This window comes from Eubalaena glacialis, chromosome 7 (genome assembly GCF_028564815.1).
Source record: "Eubalaena glacialis isolate mEubGla1 chromosome 7, mEubGla1.1.hap2.+ XY, whole genome shotgun sequence".
NCBI lineage: Eukaryota > Metazoa > Chordata > Mammalia > Artiodactyla > Balaenidae > Eubalaena > Eubalaena glacialis.
In genome coordinates this window covers 39,984,063-40,008,836 of record NC_083722.1, presented here as the reverse complement: position 1 = coordinate 40,008,836, position 24,774 = coordinate 39,984,063, and the positions used below count along the sequence as shown (strand labels likewise).

The 24,774-nt window shown below is 43.2% G+C and overlaps 1 protein-coding gene across 1 annotated transcript in view; it reads left to right on the top strand.

The window, feature by feature from the left end:
* The window catches only part of BLTP3A (bridge-like lipid transfer protein family member 3A), a 55,229-nt gene extending 30,622 nt beyond the window's left edge, over positions 1-24,607 (top strand). The window contains exons 5-21 of the mRNA XM_061195135.1: positions 471-660; positions 974-1,114; positions 1,545-1,715; positions 2,412-2,604; positions 9,242-9,328; positions 9,845-9,961; positions 10,429-10,568; positions 10,975-11,116; positions 11,367-11,560; positions 11,773-13,229; positions 17,819-18,015; positions 19,468-19,622; positions 19,707-19,857; positions 21,754-22,016; positions 22,460-22,568; positions 22,694-22,800; positions 23,208-24,607. Coding sequence (XP_061051118.1) covers positions 471-660; positions 974-1,114; positions 1,545-1,715; positions 2,412-2,604; positions 9,242-9,328; positions 9,845-9,961; positions 10,429-10,568; positions 10,975-11,116; positions 11,367-11,560; positions 11,773-13,229; positions 17,819-18,015; positions 19,468-19,622; positions 19,707-19,857; positions 21,754-22,016; positions 22,460-22,568; positions 22,694-22,800; positions 23,208-23,333 — 3,940 coding nt within the window. The 3' untranslated portion in view covers positions 23,334-24,607. The remainder of the gene's footprint in view (positions 1-470; positions 661-973; positions 1,115-1,544; positions 1,716-2,411; positions 2,605-9,241; positions 9,329-9,844; positions 9,962-10,428; positions 10,569-10,974; positions 11,117-11,366; positions 11,561-11,772; positions 13,230-17,818; positions 18,016-19,467; positions 19,623-19,706; positions 19,858-21,753; positions 22,017-22,459; positions 22,569-22,693; positions 22,801-23,207) is intronic.
* The last annotated feature ends 167 nt before the right edge of the window (positions 24,608-24,774 follow it).

Here is a 24,774-nt window from a genome sequence, read left to right as displayed (position 1 = left end):
TCAATATTTATTCAGGTAATTTGTGGACTGTGAAAATATTTTTTTCAATTTATTCTTTCTAACCAGAGATTGTTTCCAGGTCAACTCTTTCTTTTATTCCATTCTTTAAAAAAAATCTCATCAGAAAGAGTACTACATCATCATAAAAATTTTTAGAAATGTAAAAAATATAAAGCAGAAATGGGAGGAGAAAAATTTTTAAAAAGTCATCCACAGTTCTAGCATCCAAAGACAGGCGTTGTTAAGAGTCTTGTCTTACGTCTTCCAGTATAAAGAGTATGCCTACTAATTCCCTGGCGGTCCAGTGGTTAGGACTCGGCGCTTTCATTGCCAGGGCCCGGGTTCAATCCCTGATCGGGGAAGTAGAATCCCACAAGCTGCACGGCATGGCCAAAAAAAAAAAAAGAAAAAAAAAAGTATGCGTCAAGTCTCATATGATCCTGAATGTTGGTCTGCCTCGTTTGTTGTAGTGAGTATGGCTTTGCCGAGAAGGTGGTGGAGGGGATGTTCATCATCGTCAGTTCCATCACCATCAAGATTCACTCCAAGGCCTTCCACGCCTCTTTTGAATTGTGGCAGCTCCAGGGCTATAGTGTGAACCCCAACTGGCAGCAGAGTGACCTCCGCCTCACCCGTATCACTGACCCCCGCCGAGGAGAGGTGACAGCCCTGGCGTTCTGAGAAGGGAGAATGGGGGGTTCAAAATAGGACTCATTCTTAAAGGATGTTATTCCTGCTTTGGGGATTTCCTCAAAGTTTCCCCCATTCTTGGGAACCCAAGAATCCCTTCTGTCCAGTGTTACTGTTACATCCTTTCCTCAGTAATGGATCTCTGATCCACTGCCTTCTGTGGGTAGGATCCCAGCTGAGAATGGTGGGGGTCTCTGCCTTGCCAGTCTTTTCCCCTTGGACTTCCTGCCTCTTGATTAATTTCATCCACAGAATTAAGGGATTTTACTTTCTTTCCTTCTAGGTTTTAACATTTAAGGAAATAACTTGGCAAACACTTCGAATTGAGGCAGATGCTACAGACAATGGTGATCAGGACCCAGTCACCACTCCACTGAGGCTTATTACCAACCAAGGCAGGATCCAAATAGCCCTCAAGAGAAGAGTGAGTGTGTTCTCTGTCCTCATGAAAACTTCCATCTTTTATTCTCCCAGATAGCGTGGGAGATGGTGTTTCCTCCTTTTTGAGTGTTATTGGCCCCTGGAATGACACTTGAAAGGGGAGGACCTGCAATTCAGTGTTGCACTGTATCTGCTAATGAGGAAACATTTCTACCTCCCTGTCATTTTAATTTTGAAAACCACGATTTTTACCTGTATATAGGGACACATAGGCAGTTGATTATTGCTGCTGCTTGTTAATCACAGAAAACTTTAGTAGTTTTGTAAGAAATTGACTCTCCACAGTGCTTGATACTTTCCTTTCGTGTATTGGGGATTGAAAAGCCATCTCTGAAATTGGTTGGGCAGTGGTCACTTTGAGTAGTTGGGATGGTACCAGATGTTGAATCCTGTGTTCTGTGTGACCCCTTCAGACCAAAGATTGCAATGTGATAGCCTCCAAGCTGATGTTCCTGTTGGATGACCTGCTCTGGGTGCTAACTGACTCACAGCTCAAGGCTATGATGAAATATGCAGAATCACTGAGTGAGGCCATGGAGAAGTCAGCCCAGCAGAGAAAGAGCCTGGCCCCTGAACCTGTACAGGTTAGAGGTGAAACAGAGACCCTTGGTGGCAGTGGGGAGATGGTAGGCCGGACCTAATTCATACCTCCACCGTAAGTGGAGCCTAGACTTTATTAGGCTTATTTGGGGGAATTTGTCATTCACTTCTGGAGGTACATAGGCTTTGCCTGTGCCTCTGATTTATTCAGTTATTCTGTTCTTTGGGTGCCTCTAGTGTGTTAGGTATACAGTGTTAGCCACTGGAAAGCCTCTTGTTCCTGTCCTTGGAATTGGAACTCTTGCTGTCTTAAAATATGGACTATAAACAAGTTATTACAATATGATGTGATAAGTGCTGTAATAGAGGTAAACACTGTGCCATGAGAGCACAAAGAAAAGGAATCCAACTACCTGGGCTGAAAGAGGGCATTTAGGGAAGACTTCCTGGAGGAGGTGTTTTAGCATCAGTCAGCTAAGTTCTAGGGGGGTGGGAGCTTAGAAGGCAATTCAAATCTCAGAACAGGACTCTGACAGTTACTAGATTAATTATAATTTGGCTTCTTGGAGTTTGGGTTATTTAAGTGGGGTAGACCTACATGAGATACCAGATGAATAGTTATGAGAAGGAAGGGACACCTTGTCAAATTGTGGTTTTCTTCAGGCTGAACTAAAGCTTAAAGAAAGCCAGCAAGGAGGCTGTCTGGGTTTGGACTTCTTGTTTCTCTCTGTCACATGTAGATCACCCCACCTGCTCCCAGCGCCCAGCAGTCCTGGGCCCAGGCGTTCGGTGGCAGCCAGGGCAGCAGCAACAGCAGCAGCAGCCGCCTCAGCCAGTACTTTGAGAAATTTGATGTGAAAGAGTCCTCCTACCATCTGCTCATCTCCCGCCTGGACCTGCACATTTGTGATGATAGCCAGTCCCGAGAGCCAGGTACCCCGTGAGGCCTGAGCCTGTGCAGGGTGGTCCATCACCGCCTGGAGCTCTGGGCAAAGCTTGGGGATGGAAGGCTGTTTTCAAGACTCTGTGGGGTATTTGTCTGGCTCCCCTTAATCACAGGCCTTCCTCAGGCCTCTGTGCTCCTGTGGCAGCTCTCTGTCTGTGAGTGCTCTTCAGCCTTTAGGATGCAGCAGAACTACCTGTGAGACAGTAAGACACAGGAGCTGGGCCTCTTCCCAGCCCCCACTAAATCGGAATCTTCAGGGGTAGAGCCCAAGCAGTGTATATTTTTTTTCCCTCCCCAGAGTCTTTTGGGCAATGCTAACCACTGTTATAAGCTTTCAGGAAAGTAAATTCAACTATAGGAAACCTCAGAATTTTCAGATCTTTGAGTCAATTTAAATAGTTATTATGTATAAATGTGTTCTTCCCAAGCAGAGAGGTTATGGTGTGTTCTTGTCATGCTTTTTCATTCATTAGAGCAATTTTTTTTTTTTAACATGGCGTTCCCTAAATCACATATTAATTTAAACTGCATCAATAGAAGTGTGGGTTCCAGAACTCTGGAAATTCTTCTCTGACACCTTTGTGGACTCCATTTGGAACTCTGAGCCTTGTTTTTGATGCTGTCCTTGAGGACATTAACAAAGAGAAAGCATCCCAGGAAGGGTGTGCAGATTGTTTAATGCTATGGAAACCATAGCATAGAAGGAAAGAGTTGAAAGACACAGAGATATTTCATATGAAAAAGAGTAGACACAGGATATAGGAGAGCCATCTTTAAATAAAGAGAGGGCGTTAATGCAGAGTGGAGTGGTCCTTAGGAAAGTCAAGCCCAGAGCCCTTCAGACATTGCTTTTATTTTGTGGCGCTGTAAGCAGAGCATAAACAAATAGCACCTGCTTTTTTGGCAGACATCTCTGCCCATTTGAGACTCACTAGAGCAATTGGTATTAAGTACACATACACATTTATTCAGAATGAAAAAATAATTGACTCATTTCTTTCCTTCATGAGCCTTAGGGAAATCACTTCACCCCTCTGAGTTTCTTCATTTGTGAACCTTGAGTTAAATTATATCTTACTCATTTACCTCATAGGTCATTATCAGGCTCAAATGACATAATATACTGAATTTGGAGGACATTAATCATAGGCCAGTATTCGGTATTATTATTTCTCTGCTGCCAGTTCCTTCAATACTCTTTGTCCTCCCTCTACACCCCTCTGCCGCCAGCTCTTGTTTTTAGATGCCGTCGTATGGAGGCTTGTGTTCTTGCTGCCTTTTCCTCTCTGGAGGTTATGTTTGCTTCTTAATGAGACCTAGATTCATTTTCCTTGGGGGAACCTACTACCTTTTCTTTCTGGGACACCAAGCACCAATGCCTCTCTTGCTTTGCTCTACCTTGGTCTTGAAGTGACTTCAGCCCCTCTCCACTCCCAATATGAAAGAGCTGAAAGGAGCAGCGACAGCATAAAGATTGCTTTTGCCACCACAGCAAATAAATTGCTCACTGTTTTGTTAGCCACTAGTTTTGGAAGTTCTTTGCTAAAACAATTATTTTTTTGTTTGGTTGTTTCTTCCAAGTGTTACTATAAAGACCTTGCAGTTTTGTTTTGTTTTGTTTTTAAAAATATTTATTTATTTATTTGGTTGCACTGGGTCTTAGTTGCGGCATGCAGGATCTTCGTTGTGGCGTGTGGGATCTTTTTCAGTTGCAGCATGCGAACTCTTAGTTGTGGCATGCATGTGGGATCTAGTTCCCTGACCAGGGAACGAACCCGGGCCCCCTGCATTGGGAGCGTGGAGTCTTAACACTGCGCCACCAGAGAAGTCCCTGTTTTGTTTTGGTTTTAATCCTTTCAGAAATCTTTATTAAAAATACATTATTGAGAGTTTCATCCTTTTGCTTGATAAGAGCGTATAGCACTGTCCTCTTCATGTAACAGGGTCCTGCAATCCATACTAAGAGGTGAGTGACTAGCCTTCCCTGAAGCCCCCATGTATTTATTAAGCTAAGTGAATCTACTTGGTGGATTTTAGGAAAGTTTTGGATTAGATATTTTTAGATAGAGGGATAAATCCCAGCCAACCGTACCCAGGTGTGGCATATGACTCTGTGAAGGGACAAGGAACACAAAGAGTTCTTGTGACTTTGATTCTTCTCCTTGGATTTGGGAAGAAAGGAGAAGGCAGAACTAGGTGTTACGGAAAGGGTGCTAAGATTCTCTGGAGTTGTCCTGTCCAATATGGCAGCCACTAGCCACATATGACTATTGGGCACTTGAAATATTGGCTGATCCAAATTGAGATGGGGTGCAAGTGTAACATACGCATGGGATTTCGAAGATAGAGTACAAAAAAAGAGTGTAGAATACCTTAATAATTATTTTCATATTGATTACACGTTGAAATGATATTTGGAGTATATTGGTTTAAATAATGTGTAATATTAAAATTAAATTCACTTTTTAAAAAAAACTTTTTTAATGTAGCTACTAGAAAATTTTAAATTACTTATGTGGCTTATGTTACATTTCTATTGGATAGCATTGCTCTAGAACTCTCTGTCCAATATGGTAGTCAGTAGCCACATGTGGCTATTTAAATTAAAATCAAAATTAAATAAAATTAAAAATTCAGTTCCTCATTTACACCAACAACATTTCAAGTACTCGTTATAATCTATGGACCATAGAAGATGTCCATCATCACAGAAAGTTCTTTTGGACAGTGCTGCTCTAGGGACTCCTTGAAGGCTACATCTGTCTGCTTTTTCATTAAGGGACACTATAGCCTGGATATTGGGACCCCTCACTAATACGCTCATCTATCCCTTGGTATTGGAGGTGAAGTTATTGGAAACTTGGTGGGTAACTGGGGACGGCTTGGCTTGCAGTGGGGCAGCACTGTCTCTTAAAATCAAACTGGAGCAGCTCGCCCTTCAGGCTTCTGGGAGGAGGTAGGTGGTTGATGGGGAAAAGAGTGTCATCTGCCTCTTTTTAGTTATCTCCCTCAGGATAAGGGCTGTGAGCCAAAGCTTTCTTCACCTCTCTTCAGGCTAGGCTATCCTCTCCCACCATCTCACTGGAGAATTTTAGTCATTTATGTACACTATTTACCATTTATGTGTCATATATGATTATGTGTTTATAATTAAATATGTTGATAATGGGTAATTATATTTGATTTCTATTCTAAACCTTATTTTAATATGTTCAGTCATGTAGTTTATTGTTCTTTTAGTTCCAAATAAATCCAATAGAGGGAGCATGGCTGTGAAACCCTCTCCCTCTAGTAGCCTAGGTCATGCATGTTCAACTGGGATGATATCTCCCCACAGCAGGTAAAAATCCACTCTTTTCTTTTAAACAGATATATATTTATTGAGATATCATTCATATACCGTACAATTCACCCATTTAGAATATACAACTCAGTGTTTTAAAGTATAGTCATAGGGTTATGTGATCATTACTACAATCTAATTTTAGAACCTTTTTGTCATCCATAAAAGAAACTCTGTACCCATTAGATGACACTCCCCATTTTGTAGCTGTAAGCAACCACTGATCTTTCTGTCTTGATGTTTGCCTATTCTGGACATTGAAAATTGGTTCTTTGGTGAGGGGTGGGGGTGAAAAAAAATCTTAGATATAACAATGCTTAACCTTATTGACAAAATTTTATTCCTTAGTATTTAATTTCTCTTATTGAGTTTTCTTGGGTATCATATGAGCAACACTGGTGTTGAGTTCATGGAAGATCAGGGCTATAAACTATGGCAAATAGATGGCTGTGATTAGAGGACTTTCTATCGATTGCTTGATCTCAAAGTCAGATGGTGAGAGGTGGCCTGTACATAGCTAGCAGCTGTCATTGGCTGCTTCATCAGTGTTGTTTATATTTAATCCTTAGTACTTTTGTGATTTGAACTTTGAGAATTAAATAAAAATAGTTTATATTTTATTATTTAATTATACAAATTGTTCAACAAATCAATAATTTAGTTAAATGTTGGAAAGGAAAAATATTGACACTATCTGAATATCTAGCACCTAGTTAAGCTAAAGTTATTTTCTCATGTTAAGCAAAAGTTAAAAGCTAACAAAATAATAATTTTAAGAACTTAATTTAAAAACTTTATTTTATTCAAAAATAATTTTGAATAATTAAAAATTTGATTATATCACTATTATGTATTAATATAAATTGCTAAATTGCATATGTGATTCTATACATTATAATTTATATAAGAAATAAATTACATTAAAAGTTACTCAGCAGGGCTTCCTTAGTGGCGCAGTGGTTAAGAATCTGCCTGCCAATGCAGGGGACACGGGTTCGAGCCCTGGTCCGGGAAGATCCCACATGCCGCGGAGCAACTAAACCCGTGTAACACAACTACTGAGCCTGTGCTCTAGAGCCTGTGAGCCACAACTACTGAAGCCCGCGTGCCAGAACTACTGAAGCCCATGCGCCTAGAGCCCGTGCTCTGCACCAAGAGAAGCCACCGCAATAAGCCCACACACCGCATTGAAGAGTAGCCCCCACTCGCCGCAACTAAAGAAAGCCCGCGCACAGCAACAAAGACCCAATGCAGCCAAAAATAAATAAATAAATTTATATATATATAAAAGTTAATCAGCAGATATAGTTATAAACTTAAGTTAAATATTAATAGCTTTAAATTTTTTAATTTAACTTTTCACATTTTATTTTTTAACCTTTTTAAAAAAAATTTTGGGGGCTTCCCTGGTGGTGCAGTGGTTGAGAATCTGCCTGCCAATGCAGGGGACACGGGTTCAAGCCCTGGTCTGGGAAGATCCCACATGCCGCAGAGCAACTGGGCCCGTGAGCCACAATTACTGAGCCTGTGCTCCGCAACAAGAGAGGCCACGATAGTGAGAGGCCCGCGCACCGCGATGAAGAGTGGCCCCTGCTTGCCACAACTAGAGAAAGCCCTGGCACAGAAACGAAGACCCAACACAGCCATAAAAATAAATAAATAAATAAATAAATTTAAAGTACGCTTGTTTCTTTTAAAAAAAATTTTTGGCTGCATTGGGTCTTCGTTGCTGTGCGCTGGTCTTTTCTCTAGTTGCAGCGAGCGGGGGGCTACTCTTCATTGCGGTGCTTGGGCTTCTCATTGCAGTGGCTTCTCTTGTTGTGGAGCATGGGCTCTAGGCGTGCGAGCTTCAGTAGTTGCAACACGCGGGCTCAGTAGTTGTGGCACGTGGGCCCTAGAGTGCACAGGCTTCAGTAGTTGTGGTGTGTGGGCTCAGTAGTTGTGATGCCTGGGCTCTAGGGTATGCGGGCTTCAGTAGTTGTGGTGTGTTGGCTCTAGAGCACAAGCTCAGTAGTTGTGGCGCACGGGCTTAGTTGCCACATGGCATGTGGGATCTTCCCAGACCAGGGCTCGAACCCGTGTCCCCTGCATTGGCAGGCGGATTCTTAATCACTGTGCCACCAGGGAAGTCCCTTAACTTTCAACTTAAAAGAATGATTTAGTCTTTCTTAACCTGGCATTGAATAAAAGGAATAAGCTTTATTCTTATTCTTTTTATGTATAAAGCACAGGTAGACATATAGTACATAAGATATACAGTATATCTGTGGTATTAAATTTCATGGAGAAGGGACAATTAGGAAAAAAATAGCTAAACAGCCTCCTATGAGGTGGTAATTATGACAAAAACGTTGAGCAACAGGAACACAGGTGTAGGTGTATCTCCTAGTAGGATGGTGATTAGTCCAGAACCTTGGCATGGTGATATCTAGAGTGGATGGAAATGACCCTCCTGGTTGTAGGTGTACCAGCTTATAGCTAGAAGGTCCCGTGGTATTTCCCTTCACCTGGAAATAGGATGGAAGGGATAGGAGGGAAGTGCAGAACAGGGTAGCTTAGACAACACACATATGTAGAAGAAATAGTCCTTGTTCTTACAGTTCTTAGAGTCTCGTTGGAGAGATAAGACAGAAACATGGAAAGTTCATTCATTTAGTAAGAATTAAATGTAAATTCAAGATAAACAATAGAATATTTGACTTATTGCAAAAAAATTCAATTTATCTACACTATTCTGTATGTTTATAATGTCCTTGTTAGTGCAGTGTTCTTAGTGTTCCATGGTACTTCGTATGTACAGTGTGTAATGACAGTCTTACATCACAGCTTTAGCTAAGATATGAAAGGAAGTAACATGGGTCCTGTTTTTCGGGGAGTTTGGCTTATGCCTCTCCAGGTGTTGTGCTGAGGGACAGCAATACTAGTATTGCCAGGTTTGGGGGAACCAATCAGTCAAGGTTGTCAAGTGTGCCTGTGGGAGACCTAGGATTGGAATTCCAGAATCCTGAGTTTTGCAGTTTCTTTTGTCTTTCTGGAATTCTGACAGCCATTTACAGAGACAGTGGAATATGCTTTTTTAAAAAAATCTTTTAGAGCATGTCCATTGCAATTCAGAAGAGGAGGGCCTCAGCCTTGCAAATCACCTGACATCATGGCCTTTCGGCTGCACTTATGTATCAGCCAGGCTTTGGAGCTGACCCTTAGGAGGACTTCTAAGTGCTTCAAGTGGTGTTTAGGCCTCTGTTTCTTCTGCTGCTGTTCACCTTTATTTTTCTTTGTAGGTGTCTCCGCAAACAGACTCATGGGTGGTGCAATGCAGCTTACCTTTCGCAAGATGGCATTTGACTATTACCCCTTCCACTGGGCAGGTAGGAGAATTCTGAATGGGTGCAGTTTTAGCGTGGCCTAAGTATTGAGGCCATATGCCTGGGTTCATCCCTGACTGCCCAGCAGAAGGGTGCCAGGGATTGCAGCACATGCTCAGAGAGGTGTTGGCAATAGTCCTTTTCAAGAGAACATCTTCTGGAAACTTGCAGGGTCCACTGTTGATGAGAAGCAGTAGGAGGGCAGGCAGTGTCTGAGATGTTGCTTTTGATTCTGTGCTCTACCCCTTACTTCCACTAGTTTTAGAGCCTCTCCAGTGGTCCATGGTCAAAGATGGCAAAAGTCAGCAGCTGGCCTTTAGGGAACCCTAGGGAAAAATCACATATAGAATCCAGAAGAACTTGAGTGCTCTCACTAGATAATTTTTACTTATCCCAGAGAATTTTGGATTGGTGGTGAGGGATCAGATTCTGAATTATGGAAAACTATACCAATGGAAAAGAAAAATTGTAACATTGGATCATGATCTTAGACTAAAATCTTTTTGCTTTATCGCACAGGCGATAGCTGCAAACATTGGGTACGTCACTGTGAGGCCATGGAGACCCGAGGCCAGTGGGCCCAGAAGCTGGTGATGGAATTTCAGAGTAAAATGGAGAAGTGGCACGAGGAGACAGGTCTGAAACAACCCTGGCACCTGGGGGTAGGCTCTCCCTTCCGGAGGAAAGCAGGTGGGTTATGAGGAGCTGGAGGACTCCTGTTGCTTTGCCTCTTGACATTTACCTTTGAGTATCCAGTGGCGATAAAGCACTGGACTGGCTAATTATCCCAACTTACTCCCAGCTGATTATTCCAACTTTATCCCACGGAGAGACATCCGTGACTTTTTTCTTTACGGAGTCCTGTTTGTCTCCAGGGATAGCTGCAGTGTGGAAGAGAGGTTGTTAGCTTCTCTATTCAATAGGCCGTTGCCTTGGTCTTAAGGAGAGAATAGTTTTTGAGTTCCATCCACTGGAACTTGCCAGTGTTAAACTCTTTCCTACATATAGCATTAATGATCTTAGGGTTTTTACTCTCCAAATTCTATTAATGATGATAGTTGAGTGTATCTGATTCTTTTTCCCACCTTCTTATTTTTATTTAGATTCTCTCTCCAGTCCTCGAAAGAACCCCCTTGAGAGAAGCCCCTCTCAGGGCCGACAGGCTGTCTTTCGGCCTCCAGCATGGAATCGCCTGCGCTCTAGCTGCTTGGTAATACGGGTGGATGACTTGGACGTCCACCAGGTAAGGAGCCCACGACACAGGGAAACAAGGCTGGAAAGGGGTGGAGGAGTTCATTTGGAACGCAACACATGTGATCAAGGTTGTAGAATTCGGGGGCTGTTTCCCTCCCTTCCAGGTGGATTTGACACTTTGGTCTGTTTCTTTCTGAGCGTGACTGCTGAGATCAGGACTTGGGATTCCCCACTTTGCTCTGAATACCCCGCTACAAACCTTTCACTGAAAAAACGAACTCGTAGATAGTGTTAGTCAGGTGTGAGAATGCCTGGAATCTGCGTGAAGAGCACTCTGCTCCCTGTGACAGACTTTGGAAGAATTGTAGAGGCTTTATCTTCCCATCTCAGAGGAAATGGAGGAAATTCTATTATGGGTGCTGTATAGATGCTAACAGCAACTCGTGATTGCATAGGTTTCTACAGCTGGACAGCCAAGTAAGAAGCCATCGACGCTCCTTTCCTGCAGTCGGAAACTTCACAACCTCCCCACTCAGGTCTCTGCCATTCATATTGAGTTCACAGAGTATTACTTCCCCGATAATCAGGAGCTGCCAGGTAAGCACCTGCTCTGGTCATTCCTTACTGTCTTGCTCTTGCTCTTCGCATTTGTCAGCCTCGGGGGCTCTCTGCTTATATTCTGTTTGTTATTTGGAGTTTTAAGTGTTTGAGTTAGTTTAGCACACCTTTGTTGAAAACTCTTCCCTGTGTAAATATATACCTTTGAAAATAAAATGAATATTAGCTGATAAGTAAGAGTCGAGCTGCTACTTCATTCATGGTGATTCTTTTTTTCTCTGCTTTCCAGTTCCCTGTCCCAATCTTTACATTCAGTTAAATGGTCTGACATTTGCTATGGATCCTGTCAGCTTGCTCTGGGGAAACCTCTTCTGCCTGGATTTATACCGCAGCTTGGAGCAGTTCAAAGCTATCTACAAGCTGGAAGATTCAAGCCAGAAAGATGAACACTTGGACATCCGACTGGATGCCTTCTGGTTGAAGGTGGGGTAGAGAGTGGGATTTTTGTTCCCTGTTGGCAGCCACAGCTGCACTTCTACCATGGCTATAATCCAAGGTTCTGCTCTGTCCATTTGATAGAAGTAAGGAAAGCAGTTTTGGGTTCAGCCCAAATGGTCTTTCTTGTGTGTATTAATGGTGGGTTGCAGAGTTGCTCAGCTGGCCATTCTGAATTGGGTTTCATTTTCTCTCTGAAGGTGAGCTTCCCGCTGGAGAAGAGAGAGCGGGCTGGGTTGCACCGTCCCCAGGCCCTTGTCTTCTCTGCATCAGGCGTGACTGCCACCAATACACGTCACGCCCCACATTGTAGCTGTCCAGACCTCCAGAGTCTCTTCCGGGGTTTTGCTGCTGCTGAGTTCTTTCATTCCAATTATGTTCAGTTTCCCAAGGTGCCAGGTGGCTTTAGCCTTCTGCACATGCTGTTTTTGCATCACGCCTTCCAGGTGGATTCCCGACTCCCTCAATCTAGTGCCCTCCCTCCCCAGAGGCTTAAGGCTTCCCAGGATCTCTGGTCCATCCACTTCACCCAGATCTCCTTGGACTTTGAGGGAACAGAGAACTTCAAAGGCCATTCCTTGAATTTTGTGGCCCCCTTCCCCTTGTCGATTTGGGCCTGCCTACCCCTCCGCTGGCAGCAAGCCCAGGCACGAAAGCTCCTTATGGCCACAGAAGGGAGGCTGAAAGCATCCGCCAGCTTTGGCAGTCCTGTCCATTCTGAGGCCCTTGCCCCTGACACTGTGTCCCATCAGAGGTCAAAGACTGAGCAGGATTTGAAAAGCCTATCAGGCCTTACAGAAGTCATGGAAATTCTGAAAGAAGGCAGCAGTAGTGTGGATAACAAAGGGCCTCTGACAGAGCTGGGGGACGCGGCAGATGTGCATGTGCTCGTACACTCGCCTGAGCATGTCCGAGTGAGGCTTGACCACTACCAGTACTTGGCTCTCCTCCGCCTGAAGGAGGTGCTCCAGGGTCTTCAGGAGCAGCTTACTAAGGATACCGAGGCCATGACTGGGTCTCCTCTGCAGGACCAGACAGCTTGCATTGGCGTCCTCTTCCCCAGTGCTGAGGTGGCTCTGCTTATGCATCCTGTCCCTGGGGCTGTCGAAGCTGACTCTGAGGGTTCAGATACTACGAGCCTTGTAGATTCAGAGCTGTCTCCTTCAGAGGATAGGGAGCTGAAGTCTGATGCCTCCTCAGAACAGGGCCCAGCAAGCCCCAGGAAGGTTCTGGAGGACAGTGGCGTTGAAAATCTGGATGCATCCCAGGATAGGCCACTGCCTCTCCATAGCAATGGAGAAGTGCAGGACTCAGATTCTCTTGCACAGCAGGAGGCAGGGAAGGGCCATGAGGCAGTTGATTCCTTACAGGCCAAGAGACTGAGCAGCGCCCAGGCACCTAGCTCACCAGCTGAGTTGAAGCCCCCAGGGGACAAGGATACTGCTGTGAATGGACAGGGCGAGCTCATCCCCTTGAAGAACATTGAGGGAGAATTATCAAGTGCTATTCACATGACCAAGGATGCCACAAAGGAGGCTCTACATGCCACCATGGACCTCACCAAGGAAGCTATGTCCCTGACTAAGGATGCCTTCAGTCTGGGCAGAGACCGAATGACCTCCACCATGCACAAGATGCTGTCTCTGCCCCCAGCCAAGTGAGTGGTTCTCTGCCTCCTTCATTCGCCTCCTCTCTCCCTCCTAGCTCTGGCCATTGGGCTCAGGCCTCCTGCCGTGTGCACTTGTAGATTGGGAAGCACCGTGTGGTCCAGGAGCGTGTATGGAATGGCCTAGTTAATGTGGCAAAGCCTTTAGTTTTCAGAGCTCCCTGTAGAGCAGCGGAAGAACTTTCAGGCTACTTAGAGGATGTAAGCATACCAGTCAGAGGGACTTTATTTTCAGGACTACACCTAACTCTGTGATAGGGGAAGAACCAGAAATTGCAATAAAATAACAAAATCCCATGGATTTTCTCATGCCTCCATATATCTTAGCCTGGTCTTGGGCAGTTTCCAAGTCAACATTTATTGCTTCTTAGCATCAAGCTGTCTCCTCTTTCACTGATTCACTATTATTGATACAGCTATGCTGTATCAGAATAATAATACCTGACATCTGTATGATATTTTATTCTTTTCAGTGGTCTCTCACATAGTATTTTGTTTGATGTAATCCCCACAGCAGCTCGGGGAGGTCGCTGCAGATGTTTGTATCCCCAGTTTATAACTGAGGAAATGGAAGCTTCAGAGAGGATGAGCCCATGGATCCTGTATCTTATAACTAGAAAAGCTAGGGCTTTGGCCTTGCTCTTTCTGGTACACCTTATCAATATCTGTCAGAGTAATAGAGAAGGAAGAATTTCACTCATCCGTTCAACAAGTATTTTTTGAGCCCTTACTGTGTGCCAGGCTCTGTGTTAGATGCCGGGGCTACAGTGGGGAGTAAGCAGAAAACACAGAAATGCACAGTCAGAAGAGTGGGAAGGTATAGATTTTTCCATGGGTGCCTGTGGTTTTAGGAAAGATAATGAAAACTATGGGAAATCTTTGCTGGGACACTTCGTGGTTTGGGGACCATGGTTTGAAGATCAGTGGCTTTAGAACTTTTGTCTAAGTGGATTTTCTTAAGTGTGTCTCAAAGCAATGCCTGTGGGTATACTAGTACCTGCTAGGCCTAGATAGCCTAGGAGGAAAGAGAAGGAAAGCTTAAAGGATTAATTACGTAATAATACTAGGCAACATTTATTGAGTACTTTCTATGTGTCAGGCCTTGTCCTAAATATTACAATATTAATGCATTGAATTATTGTAAGAACCCTATAAGGCAGGTCCTAATATCACTCCACATTTTACAGATGAGAAAACTGAGGCTCAGAGAGGTAAGAAACTTGCTCAAGATCACACAGCTTGTGAGTGGTGGGGTGAGGATTGAAAGCCTGGACTCCCAGTCACCTAATGTGCTACCTTTTCTAATTAGAGAAGAGTAAGGGAGATGGGAAAAGAGAAGTAAAAAGGAGAAAAGAAAGGTGTGTGATACAAACTCTTTTTGAAACACCAACACTGACTTCCTAACTGCTCAGGCCAGTGGCCTTTTCTCAGTCATCTTTTTCCAGGACTCCTCTGTGCAGTCAGCCTTGCTGGTCAGTTCATTCTGGGCATTTGTAACCCACCCAGTTCCTCACACTTCTCGGAAGGAGTCTTTTCCTTTCCCTTGGCTGCTCTCTTCTTCCTTTTATCCTGTAAATGGAACTGTTCCACAGCACTAGGCTGTCCATATTCTGATCACTTTTGTCATAATTTTTATTTTTTAAATTATAAAAATGATTTGTGTTCATTTCGTTGACAATGTGGAAAAATAAAAGAATAAAGAAGAAAACGTAACAGTCACTTGTAATGACACTATCCAGAGATAGCCATTATTTACATTTGCATCTGTTTGCTTCCAATTTTTCGACACATATTTGTGTATCCATGTGAATGCTTATATGTGCCTACTCATATAAAGTACACAAATATTATTTTATAATATTTGTGTATTTATATTATTTCTATATAATATAGAAAATTTCCAATTTTATTCACTTTATGATTTATTGTGAATAGTTTCCCATTCATGAGGTACTTGAACATATAATTTTTAATTGCTCTATTATATTCTTGCAAATATAATAATAAAACCAAGGCTGTGTTAAACGTCCCTATTTTTGTGAACATTACTCTTTATGCTTATCTAAATCTTTAGAATAAAACCCAGAAGTGGAATTACTGGGTCAAACACTACAAACATTTTAAGGTTCTTGATGTATTTGCCAAACTTTCAGAAGGTTTATATCACTCTGCATTTTTGAATACATTTGACCCTTGATCAATGTGGTGATTAGGAGCACTGAATCTCTGTGCAGTTGAAAATCTGCATGTAACCTATAGTTGGCCTTACCTATAAGAGGTTCCTGCATATGTGTGGTTCCAACGCATCCACAGATTCAACCATCTGTGGATTGTGCAATACTATAGTATTTACTCTTGAAAAAAATATGCATATAAATGGACCTGTGCAGTTCAAACCCGTGTTGTTCAAGGATCAGCTGTACTTTCTCTCTAGGTTATTTTGTCCATCTCCTCACGTCTGTGAGAGTCCTTATTTTCAGTCCTGACTTTCCTCCCCTCCCCTGCTCTTGCTTTAAAACTATCTACTGCCCATAGGTCCACATTGATCTCCCAGGGGTGCCTTGAACCTCACATATATAAAACTAAATTCCTTATCCCTCCCTCCCCCGGCCAGTTCTCTTTTTCTTTCTTTTTTTGGTGGCATCATTCTCTTGCTCATTCAAGCTCTGCCTCTTCCAGGCATTTGTCAGGTTCTGGCCATACTTTTAAACTTAAGCATGCTTCAGAATCATCTGGAGGCTTGTTAAAACACAGAGTGCTGAGCCCTGTCCCCAGAGTTCCTCGTCCAGTAGGTCTGGGATGGAGCCTGAGAAGCTGCATTTCTAATGAGTTCCCCTTTAGATGATAATGTTCCTGTGAGGATGACGCTGGGAGCACAGCTCTAGGGAGTCTCACATCCGTTTTTCCTGTCTGCTCCCACATGTGGACTATTTTAGTGAACTATTAGTTGATTTCCTCATTGGGTATCTTTCCCTCTCTAGCATATTTGAAAAAGGCAGGTCAAACGTCTTGTTTTTTAAATTAATTAATTAATTTATTTATTTTTGGCTGCATTGGGTCTTCGTTGCTGCGCGCGGGCTTTCTCTAGTTGCGGTGAGCGGGGGCTACTCTTCGTTGTGGTGCGTGGGCTTCTCGTTGCGGTGGCTTCTCTTGTTGCAGAGCTCGGGCTCTAGGCGTGCGGGCTTCAGTAGTTGTGGCACGCGGGCTCAGTAGTTGTGGCTCGCGGGCTCTAGAGCGCAGGCTCAGTAGTTGTGGGACACGAGCTTAGTTGCTCCGCGGCATGTGGGATCTTCCCAGATCGGGGCTTGAACCCATGTCCCCTGCATTTGCAGGCGGATTCTCAACCATTGCGCCACCAGGGAAGTCCCAGGTCAAACTTCTTAAACCACAGGTATGATCTTGTTATTTCCCTTTTCTAAAGCCTTCTGGCTTTTTCTTTATTCTCCCTGAATTGAGTTTGAACTTCTTAGTGTGGCATAATCAGTTATTATGATATATCCACATGGCACTTTACAGTTTTTTAAAATAGACTTTATTTTCTAGAGCAGTTTTAGCTTCACAGCAATATTGAGTAGACAGTACAGAGATTTCCCGTATACCTCCTGCACTTCACAGTTTTCAGAGCACTTTCATGCATTATCTTTTGTCCAGGGTTTTCTATCATCTGGCTGCCACTCATGTGGTAAAGTGAAAAAAGCACTTAGCAAGAAGTTAAGAGACTTGGGTTCTTCTTAATTCTACCTTTAACTGGGACTGAGTCAGTTTCTTCACCTATAAATAAAATAGGAGGGTGGGCACATAAGGTCTTTAAAGGTTTCTTTAAAGAAACCTTTCTAACTTTATCTTCTATTGCTCTCCCCCAACAAAACTTCCGCTCCAGCTGAGTTGAGCTCTTTACTAGTCTCCAAAGGTACATTTCGTTTTCTGACTCCATGCCTTTGCTCATGCTGTTTCTTCCCCATGGAAGGCCCTCTTCGTCATCTCTTTCACAGTCCTTCAAGGACCACCTCAAACATCATCTCTTTCCACAGAGCCGTTCTCTTCATCCTTTCCCCTCTTTGGTATTGCCTAGCCTTTGGCTTGTACCCCTGTCCCTCTTACGGTGTGTGTGACTTACTACCATATAAGGTTATTTGTGTATAAGTCTCCTCTCTCCTGATAGAATGTACATTCTTTGAGGACAGGGGATGTCTTATTCATCACTCCCCACCACTGCCCGGTGCCTTGTATGGTGCCTTGTATGCAGAGGTTATTCAGTAAGTACTTGAGGAATGAACATGGGTTTCAGGTACCATTCATAAGCACCAGGGCTGTAGGTAGTTGGTCTCTTCTGTACATGGGATGACCCTGAATAACCTTGACGTTTGATATGGGAGAACTGCCTATGCAGTTTGAAATGCTGGAATATGAGGATTCAGAAGGGCCAGCAGTTGAAAAATGGTCTTGTAGCAGGTAATAGTTGACATCAAAGTTTATGTATACAGTAACGGTCTGGGCTGAAAAGGACGGGTATTGCAAGGGAATGGAACAACATACCTCCTAAGCCACATTTGTGGGTTTTGTTTTTGTTTTTTAAACAGGGAGCCCATGGCCAAGATAGATGAGGGGGTGGCAGCCCCAGTAAGTGGAGGTGCTGCCCGACTCCGATTTTTCTCCATGAAGAGGACAGTATCTCAGCAGTCATTTGATGGTGTCTCATTGGATAACAGTGGCCCTGAAGACCGGATTTCAGTGGACAGTGATGGCAGTGAGAGCTTTGTGATGCTCTTGGAGTCTGGTAGGTGGAAGCAGAGCCGGGCAGAGTTGTAGAGCCCCAAGAGTGTTCTTTCTGATGCCTGTATTCAGACCAGCAGGATGCAAAAGGAGCTGAGATTTGATAAAGTAGACATTTTCTTAATCAAAAAACCAAAAGAAGAGAGAAATTTTAGTGGATTTGTGGTGCTGACTTTATCCCCACATCTTCTAGGTTATTGATTAGTACTTGACCTTTATCACAGAACAACACTCAAAGAAGAGAGCGCTAGTCTTACAGCCATGTAGCTGTGGCGGTAAGACTAATTCTGTGGCTGTATCAATGGTGTGTGTGTTTGTTGTCTACTCTTTGCCTAAACTATGTATTTTATTGTTGGAAAATAACTAGGAGCTTTTTGTCTATGATAAAACAAGTAACCTTTAGGCATTAGATTAATCACCACTAGGAGTTAACACTAGTTCTTTCAGCTTATTGAAATGAAAACTTTAAAATTCGCCCCTTAAGAGTATCTAAATGAAAATAAAAAGAGAATGTACTGTTTCTTAAGCTGGATGGTATATATCCATGTTTGTTTTGTTATTATTATTAATTTCTTATGGGAAAATCCAAATATTTAAAAATAGACAGAATCAAATAGCGAACCTTCATATACCCATTACCTAGCTTCAGATATTAAGAACTCATGGCCATTCTTGTTTTATATATTCTTCTGCCCACTTCCCTTCCTCCCATATTATTTTGGAGCAAATCCCAAACATATCATTTTATCCATAAATATTTTCATTATGCATCTCTAGAAAACACAAATTTTTAAAATATTAAAAATTTAAAAAAATTATGGTAAAATACAATACACATAACATAAAATTTACCATCTTAACTATTTAAAACTATAATTTAGTAGCATTAATTACCTTCAAATCATTGCACAACCGTCACCACTATACATCTCCAGAGCTCTTTCATCTTGCAAAACTCTATACCCATTAAACAATAACTCCTCATTCCCTCTTCCACCAGCCCCTGGCAATCACCATTCTACTTTCCGTCTCTATGAATTTGACGACTCTGGGTACCTCACATAAATGGAACCATACGTGACTGGCTTGTTTCATTTCACATAAAATGTCCTTAAGGTTCATTTACGTTGTATGTAGCATGTGTCAGAATTTCCTTCCTTTTTAAGACCATTATTTGTTGTATGTTTATACCACATTTTGTTTAACCATTTATCCGTCCATAGACACTTAGGTTGCTTCCATTTACAGACTTTCTTTAAGGTGACCAAATACCATTGTCCTTTTAAAAATTAACAATAATTCCCTAAATTCATTAAATATCTAGTTAGTCTTCAAATTTCCAGTTGTCTCATGAGTGTCATAAATGTTTTGTTTTCACAGTTGTCACTGTTTTTAGAGATTGGATTTGAATAGAATTTTTTGACTCTCAAATTCTTTTGTTATCTTTCTTATTCAGAGTCTGGTCCAGAATCTCTTCCACCAGGATCTCTTCCCAATGTCTTAGACAGTGCTGGTGTTCAAGGGAGCCCTGTTGCAGATAGTTATGGCCAGGGGTCACCAGAGGCCAACAGTTCAGCCTCACCCAGTGGGGAAGACCTCCATCTTCACCTGGTCAGTTGTTCTACTTTCTTCTCTGCAGAGGGTAGGCTCTAAGCTGGAAGCTTGGGACTCAGCTAAGGGAGTCTCCTTTTACAGGTTTCAGTTCTGGTCCTGAAGGTGAATGAGGTGTCTTTGGGGATTGAGGTACGTGGTGAGGACCTGACTGTGGCCCTGCAAGCAGAGGAGCTGACCCTCCAGCAGCTAGGCACCGTGGGACTCTGGCAGTTCCTGCATGGACAGTGCCCAGGTGAGGATGGTGCGATTGCAGGAGAGCTGGTGGGATTTTTCTGGGGCATCCATAGCTTAACTTGCTCCTGTCACTGTGCTCCAAGGGCAGCTACCTTAGTGCCAAGCCCTTGGCGCTTCTCTCCAGCAGCCATTAAGGGGAGGAAGAAGTCTAATGAAGCCTCCTTCTTGCAAGGAGCCTCTCCCAGAGCTCTTTCTGGGGTTTTGTACTCAGTAGGCTAGTCTCCATCCTCACCTCCCAGGTGCTCCTTATGCTTATACATGAGGACTGTGTCCACTTCTTTGTGAGGCTGCTAATATCAAGCTATATCTGATCAGGGAACTTCTGATTCAGTCCTTTGATGTGAATTATCATTTATACTTTAAAAGATGGCAGGAAAAATCTGGGCTTATGCTACATGCTTTGTTTAAAAAATTTTTTTAAAATATTGAGTAGATACTAAAAGAATACTTATAAAATATATATATGGTATAAAATAACAACAATACAATGAACCCATGTACCCACTACCTAGTTTAGTAAATAGAACAGTACCATTAACTTTGAAGTCCCCGGGAGTCCCTCTCCAGAACCTTCCTCTTGCCTCTCACCTATCATAGGGAATCGCTGTCCTGAATTTTGTATTTCTCATTCTCTTGCTTTACAATTCTTCTGCATGTGTTTGTATCAGTGTATTATTTAGCTTTGCAGTTTTTCAGGTTTTTCTAAATGGAATCATAGTTTGTATTATTTTGTGATTTGCTTCCTTCAAGTACCATGATATTCTTCAGATTCTTCTAGGTTGTTGAGTTAGGTATAATTTATTCATTTTTACTACTATATAATATTCTATTGCAGAAATATACCACTTTTTGCTTTCTTAAAAACTGCTTATGCGTACTATGAAATTCACTCCTTGTAAGTATACAATTTGATAAATATTAGTAAGCTTACAGAGTTCTACAACCATCACCATCACCCCCAAAATATCTCTTGTACCCATTACTCTAGTTACTTCTTCAGTCTATTCTGAACAGACATTTGGGTTGTTTCCAGTTTTTTTGCTATTTCAAATAGGGTTGTCTTGACATGCCCATCCTTGTACATGTCTCCTGATATGTATGTTGGAGAGTTTCTCCAGGTTTATATTCCTGAGGAAATAATTGTTAGGTCATTAGGGTAGGTATAGCTTTAACCTTAGTAGATAATGCCAATTTGTTTTCCAGAATGGTTGTACCAATTTGCATTTATATAGGTATGTAAGTTGTTTCATAGCCTTGGCTACACCTGAGATTATTCTTTATGCGGTTTGAGTAAATTAGCATAGATCCCGCTTGGCTTCCTCAGAGAGAGGTGAGAAGACCAAGACTTGGAGAAAGGAAGAGGTGATCAAATACAGCAGAGTTGAGGGTCCTCTGTTTGTTTGTTTGCTTGTTTGTTTGTTTTTGGCTGTGCTGTGTGGCTTGCAGGATCTTAGTTCCCTGACCAGGGATTGAACCTGGGCCACAGCAGTGAAAGCACCGAGTCCTAACCACTGGACTGCCAGGGAATTCCCAAGGGTCCTCTGTTTTAAAAGCTTTACCTTGGCCATCAGCCCAGTGCCTCTGATTCATAGCAAGACCAGCTTTTTATTGGTCCTTAACATCCCTTCTGTCATGAGAGGCATTAGAGCAAAGTAGCCAAGCCCACAGTCTGCAGTCAGGCTGCCTGCGTGCAAATCGTATCCTTGCTACTTACAAGTTGTGTTACTTTGGGCAAGTTACCCTCTGTGCCGTAGTTCTTTCATCTCTAAAATGGGAATGATAATAATACTTCTGGCCCAGGGTTGTTAGGAATATTAAATATATATAAAGTACTTAGAGCAATCACTGGCTAGTAATTAATTCATATGTTTTCCTTCTGTCTTTCTTCTCAAAGGCACAAGCTTTCAGGAAGCCTCAACTTTGAAGACTGGCCACATCAGGCCAGCTGTAGGCCTTCGCTTTGAGGTGGGGCCTGGTGCAGCTGTTCATTCCCCTCTGGCCACACAGAATGGCTTCCTGCGTTTCTTGCTTCAGGGCTGTGACCTTGAGCTGCTCACTTCGGTGCTCAGTGGCCTGGGGCCCTTCTTGGAGGATGAGGAGATCCCACTGGTAGTTCCCATGCAGATTGAGCTCCTGAACTCCAGGATCACTCTAAAGGTGAGAGGAACTTTTGGGTTTTACCCTAGACTTTGTCAGGCAAGGGATTCTGGCAGTGACAGCTGTTAACTTCTCCTGTCCCTGTAAAATGTGGTGAGGATCAAGTGAGGAAATGCATATTAGCATTCTTTGTCAGTGTTACAGTAGTACATAAAAATGTGTTTCTGGCAAAGAGTCCTGGGTTCAAGTGAGGGGATCTTGTCTCTAGCCCTGACCCTTGGCATGCAGCATGACTGTGCAGGCCCATTAGGTTATCAGATCCTCAGTCTCACCACCTCTAGAGTCGGAGAGACTCAATTATGCCTCTCACATCTCGCAAGAATGTATGGATAAACATACATTTGACATAAAAGTGCTTCCAGCTCAATGGTAGAAGCATGGCTTGTTACCTAAGTTGCTCTGAGCTGGTTGGGGGCATCATGTGGTTTCTCTCTTTCCTATAGGACGATATCCCCCCCATCTATCCGACCTCTCCAGGCCCCATCCCCATCACTCTAGCCATGGAGCACGTTGTGCTGAAGCGGAGTGACGATGGTGTGTTCCACATTGGCGGTGAGTTGGGCTTGTCAGCCTCCCGGCTTCTCTGCCTTTTTGCTCCTGTAAGGGAATAGGTGACAACTAGGAATAGTCTGCGTGTTGCTGGCAGCTTGTCATTTAGAACCTTTACTTTTTTCCAGCTGCTGCTCAGGACAGACCATCAGCCGAAGTACTTAAAAGTGAGAAGAGGCAGCCCCCCAAAGAACAGGTGTTTCTGGTGCCCACAGGGGAGGCTTTTGGCCCACAGGTGAGGATATAACTGAACAGTACCTTTCCCATAAACCCTTAGGGGCTGTAATCACAGAAGCTGGGAAAACCCAGAGGGCTGAAAAGGTTACTTGTGCTGGGTACAGCTGGGCGGTCTGGGCTCCTGTCACCTAGCAGCAGCTTCTAGAAGTGCTGAACAGAGGATGTAAGTCAGGAGCTGGAGGTGAATAGTTGCTGATGACATCTTCCACCTGTTGCTGTCCCTGCAACTGATGAACTCAGAAGAAGGGTTTAGGCTCTTAGAAAATATCTAGTTGGGTTCTCTTGATCATTGACCAAACTTTTGGGTTGTTCTGCTTGAATTCTTCCTCCTCGTTCCCTTACTGGATGTTTCTGCAAGGTGTGTTAACCTTATTCATTCACTGTGAATTACTAATTGTTCCTCAGGTGCAAGAACTGCCTACCCTACAAAAGGAACTTATAGAAACTAAACAAGCATTGGCTCATGCCAACCAGGACAAAGAAAAACTTCTTCAGGAGATTAGGAAATATAACCCCCTCTTTGAGCTCTGACAGCAATGGCTCAGCCATCTGTGCCAAGGAGAGAGGAGGAGATCACCAGCAATCGCACCACCTGCGACAGGCACCATCCAGTGTTGGACAAGTCAGCTAAGGATGCTCAACTCACTCCTCGTGGTGTCCTTTCTACTAGCAGTTCTGACTTGGATGGAAGACAGGGCAAAGTATTACCATGTTCCAGGAAGTTGGGGGCAGCTTTGTGCGTGGCTCAGGCATCACGTCTTTCCTGTATAAAGCCTTTTGGCCCTCTGCACACTAGGCGGAATCTCCTCAACACTGTAGGGTCATTTCACCGTCTGGTTTCACAGCAGAGACATTTGCTTGCTCCGCCTGTGTGAACAAGGCAGAGTACCCATCTCCTCAGCTGGTCACCCACAGAGCCACCAAAGATTCTATGTTCCAGAGCTTCCTGTAGTGGACCTGAGAAGTCCTTGGCCTGAGCTTCGGCCACGGTAGTAGAGTGGAACAGGAAATAGCCAGCAACGCAGGAGCCTGGGGAGGTACAAGAATAAATGAGACATGGATTCTGCCTTGTTTGGAAAGGAATCCAAGCTCACGTCATCTTGGCTCATATTACAATCAGATTTTTCAGGGTTAAGCTTTCTTTCTGTGATGCTTTCATCGCTGTGATGCTGTGGTAGGAAGTAAACAACAGTAGCAGCTCACTTGTATCACCTTTCCCTTCTATAACGCAATCTGTTTGAAATTTAAGAAGAAACTATTCACCCTGAGCTAGGTTGAAGGCATGACATGGTGAGGGTCGGTAGGGGAGCTTGGTTCTGCGCCGCTGTTGCTGGCCGTGTCCTGTCTCTCTTCCACAGCTGCACCTCACAGGTTATTTCCTGTCTCCCTGGGGTCCCTGGCACACCTGCTTTCCCAGCACTATGACTTTCTACCAGCACTCTCGTTAGCACTTGGTGGTTTGGGAGCTGAAAATGTGTTTTAAACTGTAACGTTAACATCTCAGCCTGTTTCCTCTCACCCCCCTCTATCACTGTGGCTTTTTAAAATCATGTTAGTTTGACTTAAGTAAAAGACAAAGCAAAACAAAACCCTTCAACCTAGCTAGGTTTTGCCCCTGCCTGATGAAAGAGCTATTTCCCCCCTCTTTCTTTACTACCGAATTCTTTACCAACACTCTATCTTCATCCATACTGCCCTGTGATATACTTCAGGCTGTGTTGGACAGAAGTTCATCAGCTAACTCACCTTGAATTGGCAAGATGGCAAAATAGTGATTTAGTAGTGTCACTAAAGTCTTAATCACACATGACCTACTGAAGGAAAGATAAAATGGTTTCCTTTATGGGAAATCATGCCTGACTTGTATATTCTAGTTTTTTGAGGATAAAAAGAAATATGTGTTCAAGAAGGAACAAGATCTAATTTGCTCAGACTTTTACAGACTTTTTGTTGTGGTTCTTCACTAAGGCAA